We start from the raw sequence: 14,267 nt of genomic DNA on the forward strand, positions 1-14,267 counted from the left end.
TGGGGGATCTCTCTCTGGAAAGCAAAGAATGCTCTGAATATGATATATGGCAATCAAGATTCGTAACAAAGGATCAGCATGGAAAAATATAACGACAGGTTTACAGTATTGACAGAGATCAGTGCATGAGCTACTTCACATGCTATGAAGAATACTTCTAAGCTGGGCCTGGTGGCGCATGCCTGTAATCCTGGCGGCTTGGGAGGCTAAGACAGGAGGATCGCAGGTTCAAGCCAGCCTCAGCAACAGCCAGACACTAAGCAATGGGGTCATTGAGACCCCATCTCTATATAAAATAGAAAATAGGACTGGGGATGTGGCTCAGTGCCCCCAAGTTCAATCCCCTGAACCAAAACAAACAAAAACCTTCATCGGGGCTGGGGTTGTGGCTCAGTGGTTCAGCACTTGCCTAGCATGTGTGAGGCACTGGGTTCCATTTTCAGCACCGCATATAAACAAAGGTCCACTGATAAAAAAAAATTTGGAAAAAAAAGAATACTTTAAGTACTGTACATGAGAACAAGAGACCAATCCAAAACTAACCTGGAGTAATGCTAGAGGAAGAAGCCAAATGGTTGGGCAACTTGGCAAACAAAAAGGGACAAGATATCCTTGGAACACATTGGCCTCAAAGAACTCCAGCCCAGGTCATCTCTGCCCGGTGGTCCTTGGGGATTCTCCCACAGCTAAGCTCCCACAAACAGCACACCAGATTTTCAACCAGGCACAGCCCTGGCAGATGGTTTTGGAACAAGCAGTAGCCACAGTTGCAAGGAAGTGAACTGACATTTTTCTTCTTTTTGTTACTTTGTCTGGAATTGGAGACTTAGATGTGCATTTCCAATTCTAGGAAACCAAAGTAAGTGTAGATAAATCTCTCAAGTAATTTTCATTATTTTTGCCAGCAAATTCTAAAAGGGTTCTAATCACACAGTTAGGGCTCTGAGAATGAATGAATCATGAAAGCACCAGAGATGATAAATGGGAACAAGGTACACTAAGAAAACAGTTTCATTATCACCAAGGGACATCTGTGACCAAAATGGGAACCTCCAATATAAAGTGATTAAAATTAGGTGTTTCTTAGGAGGAACAAATAGAGAGGTTCTATAGGGCACAAAAGGGGCACGAGGTACATAAGGACCCCTGGATTTACATGAGGAAAAGTGGGTCACTTCCTCCAGTCCAGGAGGCTCAGGGACAGAAGTGGACCCCAGCCACTGCAGCAGGAAACTGGTCATTTCTACAATGTGCCAACTCAAGAAATGGGAGTAGAAGTGACAGCTGAAGACTGAGAAGCATGCTCTGCAACTGGAGGAACTGTCCTAGAACTGAGCAGAGGCAGCCGAGGAGGGGTTCAGCCAAGGGCATGGATGGCAGAGAAAATTTTAATTTGCAAAAAGCCCCTCAGATCCTCCTCCAAAGGTCCCTGGTCCTCCTCCAAGTAGAATGAGAGACACCTCCCAGCTGTTCTTCCTGCTGTCCCCAGGCCACTCACAGTCAACTCTCCACTGGCCAGAGTGACCTTTACTTCCAGGGTGAGGCACATGGGTCCACTTGCCTCACTCTACCTAATCCCAGTTGGACCCTGTCACTCACGTAAAAGCTGAAACTGCCCGCTGCCCACTCGCAGGTCTGACTCCCACTGTCCCAGCTGTTCTGAGGGCACGTGTCAAACACAGTTGACGCTCAAACACAAGTCCTACTGGGGCCTCGCCCAAGCGAGATTGTTTTTGAATGCCTCTGAACCGCATCACGTGGTCACCTAAGCCGCTGCATGGCGCAGCCCTGGGGCAGCCAACTAGAACTCTCAAGACCAAGAGGGAGCCTAGCATGGAGCTAGTGACAGCCCTTTCCTCAGTCTGGAACATTCCGAGTTGTTAATAAGGTCATCAGGAGTGCAACAGACATCCACTAAAATGCTAAAATTCCAAAAAGGAAAAAAAATATATCATGTTCTGATTAAAAAGAGCCAAGAACGTAGCAGAGACACTGACCTTGGGAGCTCATTCGGCCCTGATCAGCAGCCACGGGCAAGGGAAAGTTTGGCCAGGGTGGAGACCCCAGCCAAAAGCAGGCAGTTGCCCTGAAACAGACTTAAGAAATGACCCAGGGCAGGCCTGGGACAGGGTCTTGGGCAAGTCTAAAACACACCCTCCGGGGGTCAAGGCTGGGCTGTGAGTCCCAGCTCCCTGGCCACGAGCTCTGTGGTGGCATGACAGGCGTGTCGCCTCCGAGAGCTCTAGAGGGATTGCTGTTAGAAGTGTGTCAGTGTCAGGGTCAGACGGCGTCCTTGGCAGTATACTATCACCTCCCCAGATGCTTCCTGAGGATGACAATACCAGGGCCTAATGGCAGAGCACAGAGAGGCAGCTCAGAGGGTCCTCAGTGGCCTTGCCCAGCATCCCCTCTGCCACGACTTCTCTAGCCCCCACCCCACGGCTAAACTTTCCCTCCTCGGTCACCCTCTCCACCTTGGCTGTCCCAGCCTTATCATATTCACCCCCAGGACTGTTGTTCTTCCCTCCCATTCCATGGAGAGAATGGGCACGAGTGACAGGAGTACCCAGCACTGGGTGAGAGGTCTTTGCAGCTCCAGGTCTGGAGCAGAGTGTGGCACAGAAGGACCTCAGGGCCTCAATCTCCTGAGTGGGATGTGGCAGAAGGCCCTGAGGAAGTCATTTGGTGCCCACATATAACAAAGAACGTGTCACTCCACCCGACTCAATGGTTGACCCCTTCTTCCCATACAGTTGTCCACTGCTCTACCGACAGCATACCTTCCACTAGATTACAGGCTCTGGGGCAGCATCCTCAGGACGAGCACTAAGGTCTGCATAGGGAGCACGTCCTCACCACAGTCCCTCTGCCTCCCAGTGCCGGGGAGCAGAGGCCCAGAGCTCAAGCAGCAGAGTGGGGGCTCCTCGGCACCTATGACACCGCCCAGGCTGTGACAGGTGCTGTGTGCTTCAAATCATGAAGGTGACAGACGTGTCTCAAATCCAACTGGAAACTTCCAATTCCTAGGACAGTCAATGGAGGTCTAGCGGGCAGAACTGAAAAAGTTGCCACGAGGGTCATGGGCGGCATCGCCCAGCCACCCCTTGCGCCTAAGACGCACAGGGCTCGAGTGGCCCACCAGCTCATACAAAAATTCATCAAACCCTCAGTCAAGCAGTCAGCTGCTGGGCCCTGTCACCTCCCTCCAAATCAGCGGCACTCAGGGACTTCAGCTCTCCAGCTGCGGAATGTGTGGAACCGCGTTGCCAGGCGACCAGCCAGCCAGCCTCGCTGGTATTCAGAGTCCCTTCCAATAATAGCCAGGGGAGGGAAAGGGCCACTCCAAGGCAGCTGGAGGGAGGGTGCTGATCCTGCCTGCTGGCCCTGGCTGGACATGAGAAGTGAGACCTCGAAGGGAACAATGGAGCCAATTACCCAGCTCGCCTGGCTCCACTACCTGTCACTCTTGCCACAAAAAGGAAAACACCAAACAAACCCCCAAGCCTAATCAATCACGTCCGATAAAAAGCCATGACAAAGTAGGAATGTTTTCCAATTAGCTGTGCGTCCCCTTCTAAAACAGGGCCAGACACCCACACCTCCCCTTTGAAAGCAAAGTGTGGCTGCACCCTGCTGATGGCGCAGCAGGGTGCTCTATGCGCTTGACGCCTTTCTCCCAAGAAAGACCACTGCCCCCTCACCAGCACCAACCCACCTCCCCATTGAAACCAGGCACCAGCATGGGACATAAAACTTGAGATGGCAACACAAGGCTGCAGAAGGGAAAACGCAGCTGAGGACCGCAAAGAAAAGGCCACAGCTCCCCCTGGTGGCTGCGTGCTGCTCACCAGCCACCAGCAGGAAGGATGGGGCCACTTTATCCCAACTCAGCTTCTAAGTAATCATGTAACAAAGAAATTAATCCAAGAATAGAATAACTCGGCTGTTAAAAGGGTGAAGGGATATGAAGCTGATGTAGGTACCAATACAAATCTACTGAATGAATTTTCTGGGAGTTTATACTGTAATAAAGTAGTGAGAGACGGCACAGTGAAGGCGCACGTGCTGAAGGCGGAACACGTTTCTGCAGCCGTCAGGTCGGGATCTGACCTGGGATTGCAGAGCCTTCTATAGGTGTGCATTTTTACGCACTTACAGGCCCCCTAAATCATTTTCATTGCAAGGGTAACAGAACTGAACAGCTCCCAAGTGCACACCCAAGAACAAATACTCCTGGGATCTAGTCTTTCAACTAGGTTCATTTTTCCCCCGAGTTTCCTTCCCTGAGCCACACAGTAGGCAAGTAATCAAAAAAAAAAAAAAAAAAGAAAACAAAAAAAGGGCATCTCAAACAAGGTATAATTCCAGAAAACAGCTCCATGCTTCCACCACCTGCTATCTCAGGGTCTCTCAACCCTGGCACTCCTGTCACTTGGGACCAGCTCACTCTGGTGGGGGCCATCTGTGCACTGCAGGAAGTTTAGCAGCACTCCTGGCCTCCAACCACTAGATGCCAGGCACCCTCCGCCCATCCACGATAACCAACAACATCTCCAGAAATTGCCAAGCATCCCTTGGGGGTAAGGAATCACCCCCATTAAAAACCATATCCTATCTGATCATTGTTCCTGGTCCCCGGGGCACCAGCCTCACTGAAATAGTATCTAATTTCCTCTAGAGTAGAGGGAGGAGGATGGAGTGGACACCAGGAAAGGACCCTGAGGGGCCCCTGCAGAAGGATCAGCTTTAGCAGGTCTGTCCACGTGCAAGCCCAAATGCTGCTGTCAAGGCCACGAGCCAGCAACATACTCTTTAGAGTGTTAATAATTATACTGTACCTGCCAGTTAGTGAGCATTAAACCTTCTATTCACTCTTTGATTTTTGTCGTTGTTCTTATCTAATCAACTCCATCTGGGTGTTTTATATATATATATATATATTATATATATAATATATATATAGGTTCATTTAACCTTCATGACCCACATGTGGCTCCACAGATGGGGACTTTCATTAGCCCCATTTTCCAGATGGGAGCACGGAGGCACAGAGAACTTGCTGAGGTCTTACTTCAAGTACCTGGAGGAATGCAGATAAAAGCCACCAGCCTGGCTGGTTTTAGCACCGTGGGAGACCATGGCTTCAAGTCTGCCAGAGACATGGTGCAACTGCCGCACCCGGAGCACCTCTTCCACCCTTCCTCCCCCACAAAGGTATCTTGAGCAACATTTGTGCTTATCCAGCAGGATTTGGGTCTACAACTCTTTGAGGGAAAGCCATGAGTGCAAAAAACTCCCAGGAGAATCCACCTGTGAGCAAATACACAAATGCAACTTTGCACAGAACTGCAAGAGACCCAAGACTCTACCCTAGCTACTGGCTTCCTATAAGTTCCCAAGATGCAGTATAATCCAGCCTCTAACAAGATACCTCCCATACCTGCAATGGATCCCACAGAAGGATCGTTTCCTCCATTTCATGGCTAGGAAATTGAGTTCAGGGAAGTTAAGGCACTTTCCCAAGATCAACAGCTCTTGAACAGCTGTATCATGGTTGCCCTGGCCCCAGGGTTCTACCCACCCCAACAGGCTGCCCCTCAACCCAGCTCATTCATGATCACCAATATCCAGGTACTACAAAAGTACTGATATGTAAAAGCCAGGAAGGATTTGCACACCTGAGCCTCCAGCAGCTCTGGTGATGTGAGCTTGGCCATGGTGACGTAAGGACTGTCCATCACTCAGAATTAAGACTGAGGGAGACCTCTGCCCTCCATAATGGAGGACATGGCTTCCCCTTCCCTACTCTATAGAACGGCAGCTTTCAAAACCCTCCACGGGAGGCCGAGAGCTCCCACCAATGCCACCCTGCCAGTTCCACGCCGACGCAGCCTAGGTTGGCCAGGCAGTCACTAGAAGCATCCCGACTTCTCCAGCATGGCTTTTCCTCACTGTAAATGAGAATATGAACACCATGACTCCTTCCCCAGAGCAGACAGGAACTGCAAGGAATCCCCACGGGCAGCCTCCACCTCACCATGGGGGAAGCCGAGGCAGAGGCGTCAACGGCACGTCATCGTTGGAGCCAGCATGGAAACCAACTTGCCCCGATTCCCAGGCCAGCGCTCCTCCCACACAACCAGCTGCCCTCCCTGCTATGGGGTGGGGTGACAACCCCCAGCCCTTCACTCCCTAGATCACAGGTACTCGCATGCCAGCCAGGAGAACAGTGACCACAGCAGCAGCCTGCCTGCTCTCGGGAACTCGGCCTCGACCCACTCTTACAGGACATTTCATCTCTCCTGCCTGCGGGAACCAGAGCAATCCCCAGGCCCTTCCCTCCACACAGGTACTTCCTGGGAGATGACCAGGATTTGGGATGCCAGGGAAATGGTGAACAGGCCAGGCACCCGTCTTCAAAGGACAAGTGCTCCAGTGGGGGGGACCCAGAAAATAAAGGTGGGAGCAGGCTTTCATGCCACAAAACCCAAAGTCATAAGCCATGGAAAAACAAAGTGGAGGAGCTAGGGTTGTGGCTCAGCAGAAAAGCACACACCTAGCACATGCGAGGTCCTGGGTTTGATTCTCAACACCACATAAGAGTAAATAAAGGTATTGTGTCCAGCTACAACTAAAAAAAAAATATAAAAAGAAAAAAGAAAGAAAGCAAAATGGAGTATCCTGAGGAGGGTAATGGCGGGTGTGCTTCCAGATGTGACCAGGGAAGGCAGGCCTCTGAGGAGCACCTCAGCCTGCCACGATGCTGGGCTGGTGCCTGGAGACATCATGGTTCTGGAGGCTGGAAGTCCCTGGTCAAGGCACTAGCAGATCTAGCGTCTAGTGAAGTCCAACTTCCTGGCACACAGAAGGCATCTTCTGTGTCCTCGTATCAGAGGGGACTAGAGCTAGCACTCTGGAGTTCCTTTTGTAAGGGCACCTTTTACAAAGGCTCCCCCTCTCAGGGCCTAACCATCCCTCAAAGGTCCCGCTTACCACACCTCACACTGGGGATGAGTTTGGACAATAAGTCCGCAGGTGACACACAACAGATCTGCACAGATCCCCTTCTCACTGCCAGCCTGGCCTCGGCCTTCCTGGGCAACGACCCAACTCTGAAGAGCTGCAGCCATGAAAGTCACCATCTGTGGAAGCTTCTAGATAGCTGAGGAGGCTGCAATCCCAAGGAGTGCCTGGCTTCACAAGCAGGCCTAGCACCTTCACATGCCAGCCCTGGCCAATAAGCCAATGTAGGTGTCCTCGTTTACGATTAAGAATCAGGGTCCATCTACTCTCTAAGAAAAATTTAAAAATCCAGCGAGGAAGGACCGGAGCCAGGCCTGAAGCAAGCTGCCCACCGGGGAGGCTTCCTCCTGAAGTACCGAGCATACCTCTGCATCGGGGTGCTGGGCCACCATGCTAGGGTGGGAATGAGCATATCTACATGGCCCCAGAGAGCCCCTGGGGCCATGTCCTGTGCCAGAGAGGCCATGGGAAGGGCAGGAGGGACTGAAGGAATGAGAGGCTGGGTGTTCACGCCCCGTGCAGGCTTTGGGGCCTGCTCCCAACAAGAGGAAGCGGGAAGCCCCGCAGCCTTCCCTGCACCCGGATGCACTCTGACTGGGCACCTCTCCAGCACCCTCTTTCTCCGCCCTCCCCTCCCGCCTCTGTCCAGGGCACTTCCACTGTAACCACATGCCGCCAGAAGGGGTCAAGTGGCCTCACCCTGTGGGACTTCACTCTGCCATCAGCTGAGAACGCCCTTTCCTGACAATTCGTCCCACCCTCGGCCTTTACAGGCACTTGCTTTGATGCCCAAGAACAAGTCCATGCGTCTGTTAGCTTCACTGCCCTTGGTCTTCCCCTCTGGCCTGGGGGCCTCTGAGGGCAGGGCCTCGCCTCCCAGCTCTAACACACAAGCCACAATGAGCAGAGCGTGCCACACTCCAAGTACTGCACTCGGATAGGTCCCGAGCACAACTAAGGACCTAAAGAAGAGTGGAAGAGGAGAATTAAAAAAAAAATGTTCTCTCCCCCCCCAAATCAAGAAAAGCACTCCCCTGAAAATTCTAAGTGCCATTCCTCATTCTGCCCTATCCACACTGTGACCACTGGTAACTTCCTGAAGCCCTGAGCCAAGACTTCCTGTGTAAATGAAGGAGTGGGGGTGGGGGTGAGGGCTGAAGTTTCATAAGAACAAGTGGAAACAGGGCCTGCGACATCACTAGCACAAGGCAGCCCTCATGCCCTCAAAGTACCCTGTGCGGCTTAGTGGGGACACCTGACAGCACCTCCCTCTGGAGACACGTAGCACCCACGGGACTCTCACACAACTGGTCTGGCCACAGCCTTTCTGCAGGTGATTTGAGAGGCCACGACACTCGCCTCTCAACATCCAGCTTTTGGCTGGAACCAATGGTGTCACCATGCGGTGCGCTGAAGAGCCCAAGCTGAGGCGCTGTGACTTAGGACCTGGTAAGGCCCGTTTGTCTGGCATGGCCCTTTCCAGGCACACCGACCAGATGGCCACGCCAAGTGGGAGCAGGCAGGCAAACAGCACGGCAGCTCCAAGGGGACTGGGCCCCTCAGCACTAGTAGCAGGTGGCAAGCCAGCTGCCAGCGTCTCCTCCTCCAAGGGCACCGCTGAAGGCAGTGGTGGAGCTACCAGCATGATGAGGTGGCCGGTTAGCCTGGGAGAGCAGACACCGCTGGCTCCAGTGAGACCTCAAGCACTGTATTTAGCACCTGTTTCAGCTGAGCAAGTGGTGCCTGCTCCTGGGGGTTGGTATAAAGCAAGAGGAAACGTCAGATGCATCTGCATACACCCCTGCCTTACCATCTGACCAGTACCACTTACCCTCTGACCAGTACCACCCATCATCCCCACTCCCCACCACCCAGCAGCCCTCTCATGCCAGCCCCACCAGCCACATCATGCATCAGTGACACTGCTCATTACTAAAGCCTGCTGATCACAATAAAACAGACATTAGTTACTCTGATGGCCCCACCCTGGGCCATTCTGTCTCCATCACCATGGTTCACAATGGTTCTCTTGCCTCCAACTCCCCATTTGCACCATCCTAGACCCCCAGCTGATGACCCCCAGGGCTATTTAACCTAAAACTTTGTTGAAACATTGTTGCCACAAGTTTACGAGAATACAAAGTTAAATGAAACTGGAAAATAGAAAATGAAATTTTCATCATCATAAAATCTGAGGTCTGCCAGAGCCACGGTGGTGAATGCCTGTAATCCCAGTGGCTCGGGAGGCTGAGACAGGAGGATGGCAAGTTCAAAGACAGCCTCAGCAACAACAAGGCCTTAAGCAACTGAGACCCCATCTCTAAAATACAAAATAGGGCTGGGGATGTGGCTCAGTGGTTGAGTGTCCAAATTCATTCCCCAGTAGCCCCCCAAAAAATTGGGGATCTGCAGAAAGTTTATATGAAGTGGAAAGCTATTTTCTACCAATTCCAAGACGGTTTAGAAAAAGTCCTAGGTATTTTAAAAGGCATTACAGGGTTACAACAGATTTCTTATGTTTAAGTTCATTTCAAAAATATAGGACTTGGGCTGGGGCTTAGCGGTAGAGTGCTCGCCTTGCACATGCGAGACCTTGGGTTCGATCCTCAGCACCACATAAAGATAAATAAGTGAAATAAAGGTATTGTGTGCAACTAAGAAATAAATATTTTAAAAAATATATAGGACTCTTTTGCTCCAATTTCAACCTATCAATCAAACTACTTTTCTATTTACCCACTGAAATTAAGGTCATACTTTGCTCCCACAAGACAAAGGCTTTTGAAATAGAAGGGGAGGGGAGGGAGAGTTTAAAAGACTTGGATAATATCAGCCACCATTTATTACCTACATAGTTAAAAATGATGTGAGGCAGCGAGACTCCCTAGGCCACCTCGATGACGCACGCCGAGCGCTGCAACACCTTCTGCGCCACGGAGACGCCAGTGGGGAGACCAAGTGTGTGGCAGGCTCCTGGCCCACTGCTGGCACCACTACCTGGGACAGCCGAGTTGTCACTCAGCATTTCCCTGGGTGCTAGAGGAGGGTGCCCTGGAGGTAGAGAGGCAGCAACGGGCAGAGTGACTTACAGCTAAGAGGGTACCCTCTGCAGTTTCCACAGCCCTGAAAGCAACTGAAATACCTTCCCTGAAATGTTCAGGATTGAGGGCAAGACACTGAAACCACCGCGTTGTCCTCAGCCTCTTCCTGTCCACCAGATGGCAGGGCAGCTATGCACAGGGACAGCAGGTCTTCCCACCTCCCCATACCCTTCCAAGATGTCAACTCTGTCTTTATTAGAGCTGGTCTCTATGGAAGTAATTCAAGTTAAATGAGGTCACAAGGGTAAGATCCTGATCCCATGAGACCGGCATCCTTATAAGAAGGGAGAGAGGGGTACACACACAAAATCGCAGAGGAAAGGCCAGGTACGTGGACACAGGGAGATGGAGGCTGTCAGCAAGCCAAGCAGGAAGACCTTGCCAGAAACCAGCTCTGCTGACACTGATCTTGGCGTTCCAGCCTCCAGAACTATGAGAAAATCAACTTCTATTATTGAAGCAGTCTGGGGTCCTTTGTTAGCAACCCAAGCTGGCCAACAGTAAAGTATGTAGCTCCACCCTTCCGCTCTCCTCAGATGACACAGCAGGCGGGGACAGGATAGGGGATCCCAAATCAAAACCACCTCCAGGGGCTGGGGTTGTGACTCAGCAGTACAGCGCTCGCCTAGCACATGCAAGGCCCAGGGTTTGATCCTCAGCACCACATATAAATAAAGATATTGTGTCCAAGTAAAAAATAAAAATTTAAAAAAAAAAAAAAAACACCTCCCTCCACTCCAAATTTCCAAGAATCAGGAGCCCTCACCTGGGCTGACAAGCACACATCATGGACAACAGTGTCACTGTCTGGTGACTTCCTGAATGTCCAGCTGCCACAGAAAACAGAACTCCACCCGGCCAACCTCTCAGTGGTCATCACAGGCCACACTAGAACCAAGCATCTGGGGTCACAAGTGGATATGCCAACATTTTCTTCAGACAGTTAACTCGTAAATTCTGGAAATGTCTCTACCTGCCCAAGATTATAATAAAATAGGTTTAGTTTCTAGAAAATGATATGAATAAAAACAAGAGAATTTACATCCCTGCCGAGGGCCTCGCTGGAGTGTTCAGAGGAACAGCCTGAGTGAAGACGCACAAGCTGGGCTGGTGGCACCTCACTCAGGTGCAGCTGAGGTGGCCCCGGGACCCATCTTAGCCCCAAAAGCAGCCAACGGGGAACCCTGCTTCCCTGAGAGCGGGACTTCCCAGGAGCCACAGGCCCTTTAGACAATGTGTATACAGCCAGGTGCAGTGGCACACACCTGTATCCCATCAGGACAGGTAGTGGTGCCAGCGGCAGGCATGGAACTAAGCTAAGCAGGCCCTGGATCCCCCGTATCCTTGTCCACCTTTTTACGACTTCTGGGAAACGTGCAAGTCTGGCACCAGGCATCGCCCACACCCTCCTGGCGCTGCCTTGGCTGCCTGTCCCCCTTTTCTGGCATAAAAAAAGTGTATCACAGGGCTGGGGATATGGCTCAGTTGGCCAAGTGTTTGCCTTGCATGCCCAAGGCCCTGGTTCAATCCCCAGCACACACACACACACACACACACACACAAAAAAGTATCTCACGACTGCTGGGTTTTCACCAACGTTCTTGATCTGTCTTCCCTTCTTGCTTTCGTACAGGCCTCAGAGACGACTCCAGGAATATCACCAACAGCAGGACCTTTCCAAAAACTCCCGCACCCAAGCTTCACCATGTCCCTTAATCAAGTTCAGGCACCATCGCCGGCACCAAGGCTGTGGCTTTCCAGCCGCTCTTGACCGGCTGCCTGGTGGCAGGACCTGGATGTCTGCCTCAACTCCCATCTCTTCTAGTGGGTCCCTTTCCCCAAGCAGCAGCTCCAACAGGCTGGCCCCCAGACAGGGTCCATATGGGCTTTCTTGCTCTGTTCATCCACCGCTGGTCTCTGGAAGCTGCAGACCTTCCTGGCCGTATGAAGTCTGAGACGTGTGCCCCTCGTGGAAGTGCCACAGACCCAAGCAGAAAAAGAAGCCGGAGCCTCCACCTCCATCAACAGTGGGAGAGGGCCTCCATTAGAACCCAGGCCAGCTGAATTCAAACCTGAGGATGAGCCACACATTCCCACAGCAACCTCAGAGCACCTACCCACTTCCCGTTTCTTGAAACTGAACACTGGATACCTCTGAAACTCCATCCTCCTTCCCTAGAGGGGGACTCATGGGGGAGAGCAGGTTTCCTCCTTTGCAGCCAGGGGAGCCTAAGGGAATACCGTTGGCCCAAGACATGAATGTGATTCTGTGCGCATCTTCTGGGGTGGGTTCCCACAGCTGGGGGCTTCTGCTGTCATGTACCATGGGGCCTATTCCATTGTCTAGGGTAGCCCGTGGGCTTCCTTGCAGAGAATAAACAATCTTTAAAAACTCACAAAACAAACAACTACAAAGGAACTGCTTAAGTTGAAAGAGAATGACCCACATGTACAACATTCAAGTGACAGTCATATGCATGTTCCCACATTATCACATTGAGGAACTACCACATTTCAAAGTGAAAATGACACCAAGATGTCGTCATGCCCTAGCTGTTAAAAGGTGCCTATGACTTCGATCGACGACCAAGGCACTCACTCTGCCACTGCAGCTACAGTTCCTAAGGCCTGCTGCTACTTTCATAATTGAAGGAAATACAATTTCAGTCGGATGCCGATTAACCAAAAAAAGCTATAATTTGTACTGGATCCAAGTTTGTTTCCACATATAGAATTTAGGGTCCAAAGAAAGCCTCTCCTTTCCCCATCCTCCTTCCTACTTCCTGGGATGAGAATGAGATGGCTGGAACTAAAACAGCTCCTTTTGCCCTATAAGGCAAGATAGGAGGAGCCCTGGTTTCTAATGACCATAGAGCCATGCACCAGTCCCAGCCTGGCTGCCTCAGATTGGCATCTCTAACTTGTCAGCCATGTTGATTTATGTGTGTTATATAAAGCCAGTCAAACCCACTCTTGCTCTCTAATGCTTTCTCTGCTTAAGATAGTAAAGACGGAGATAGTTTAAGTCTGATCATTAAGAACATTTCTCCCTGTTTGGAGAGGCTGCATCTTCTTCACTGATAAACCTGACTCCTCTGGAGCACAAAAAGGAGCCTAGACTTCTCCTCTGCTGCTGACCACCTGACAGGAAGCAAACCCTGAAACTGAGCCACAGAAGTTTCCCATCCACCTCAGTGCCACTCCACCCAAGGCATGTCCCAAGAGGATGCACACACCCCAGCCTCACAGGTTACCCAGAGGTCCAAAGCCTGCAACCATGCACCACACCTCAAGTTCACAGCCGGCCACATCCTCAGTCATGTAGGAGTAAGCGCAAAGACTCTTCAGTGATGCACAGACCCACAGCCAGCCCAGTACGGGTGGTGGCAGCGGGAGGAGTACTTACTAATCGTCATGGATTCTGGCACCGACGCAGAAGGCAAGAGGCTGCTCAGAGGACTTCCTTGGGCTGGAGGGCTGGCGTCCACACTGGGGAAAAGGAGGGAGAAGGAAGTTACACTCAGCCACTTAAAATGCCCAACCTCCCTGCTCAAAACACAAGCAGGTGGTCGCTTATTGGGGTTCTCTAGCGGGAGGAACAGAAGGCAGCCATCAGAAATCAGTCAATCCTGTTATTTGCAGACTCCATATCTGTCAACTAATCTACTCATGAAGTGTATTTGTAGCCCCCAAAATCAATGCTCACAGAATACTTTCACAAGTTGCTCATGAGCAAAACAATGGAGTCCCCAGCTGAGGACAAGCAAGGTGCCTTCTCATTTCAACTCTCGCAACTGTAGACAAGTGTCCTTTCCATAGTCTCCTTAGTCCTAGATTTTCCACATCTAAGTAGGGCTTCCAGACGATTTTCTGTTTATAGGGGTCCCCAGGTACATGGCTGCCTCATGAGTCTACAGCAAGAGGCTGCCACGTGCCTCAGGGGGCAACGTGCGAGAGAGCTCCATCCAGGCAGAAGCCATCTGCCACTGACCACGAGCTCAGTGCGACAGTCAACACCAGACACTCAACAAGCCGTCTTTAAACAGGCAGAGGCAAAGCCAGACATATTGACCAACCAAGAAAAATGTTGTGACAAAGTCTCAGATAACCAACCCAGCACCTCCCCGCCAAGCAACAACGGAA

General features: G+C 51.3%; 1 protein-coding gene across 4 annotated transcripts in view; it reads right to left on the reverse strand.

Annotated features, from left to right (window-relative positions):
* Window positions 1-14,267, reverse strand: part of Snx29 (sorting nexin 29) — a 375,232-nt gene that overhangs the window by 286,571 nt on the left and 74,394 nt on the right. For all 4 annotated transcript variants that reach the window (XM_078024349.1, XM_078024351.1, XM_078024350.1 and 1 more), the window contains one exon: window positions 13,531-13,613. In XM_078024349.1, the coding sequence (XP_077880475.1) occupies window positions 13,531-13,613 (83 nt within the window). The remainder of the gene's footprint in view (window positions 1-13,530; window positions 13,614-14,267) is intronic.

Source organism: Ictidomys tridecemlineatus, chromosome 10 (assembly GCF_052094955.1).
Source record: "Ictidomys tridecemlineatus isolate mIctTri1 chromosome 10, mIctTri1.hap1, whole genome shotgun sequence".
Classification (NCBI taxonomy): Eukaryota; Metazoa; Chordata; class Mammalia; order Rodentia; family Sciuridae; genus Ictidomys; species Ictidomys tridecemlineatus.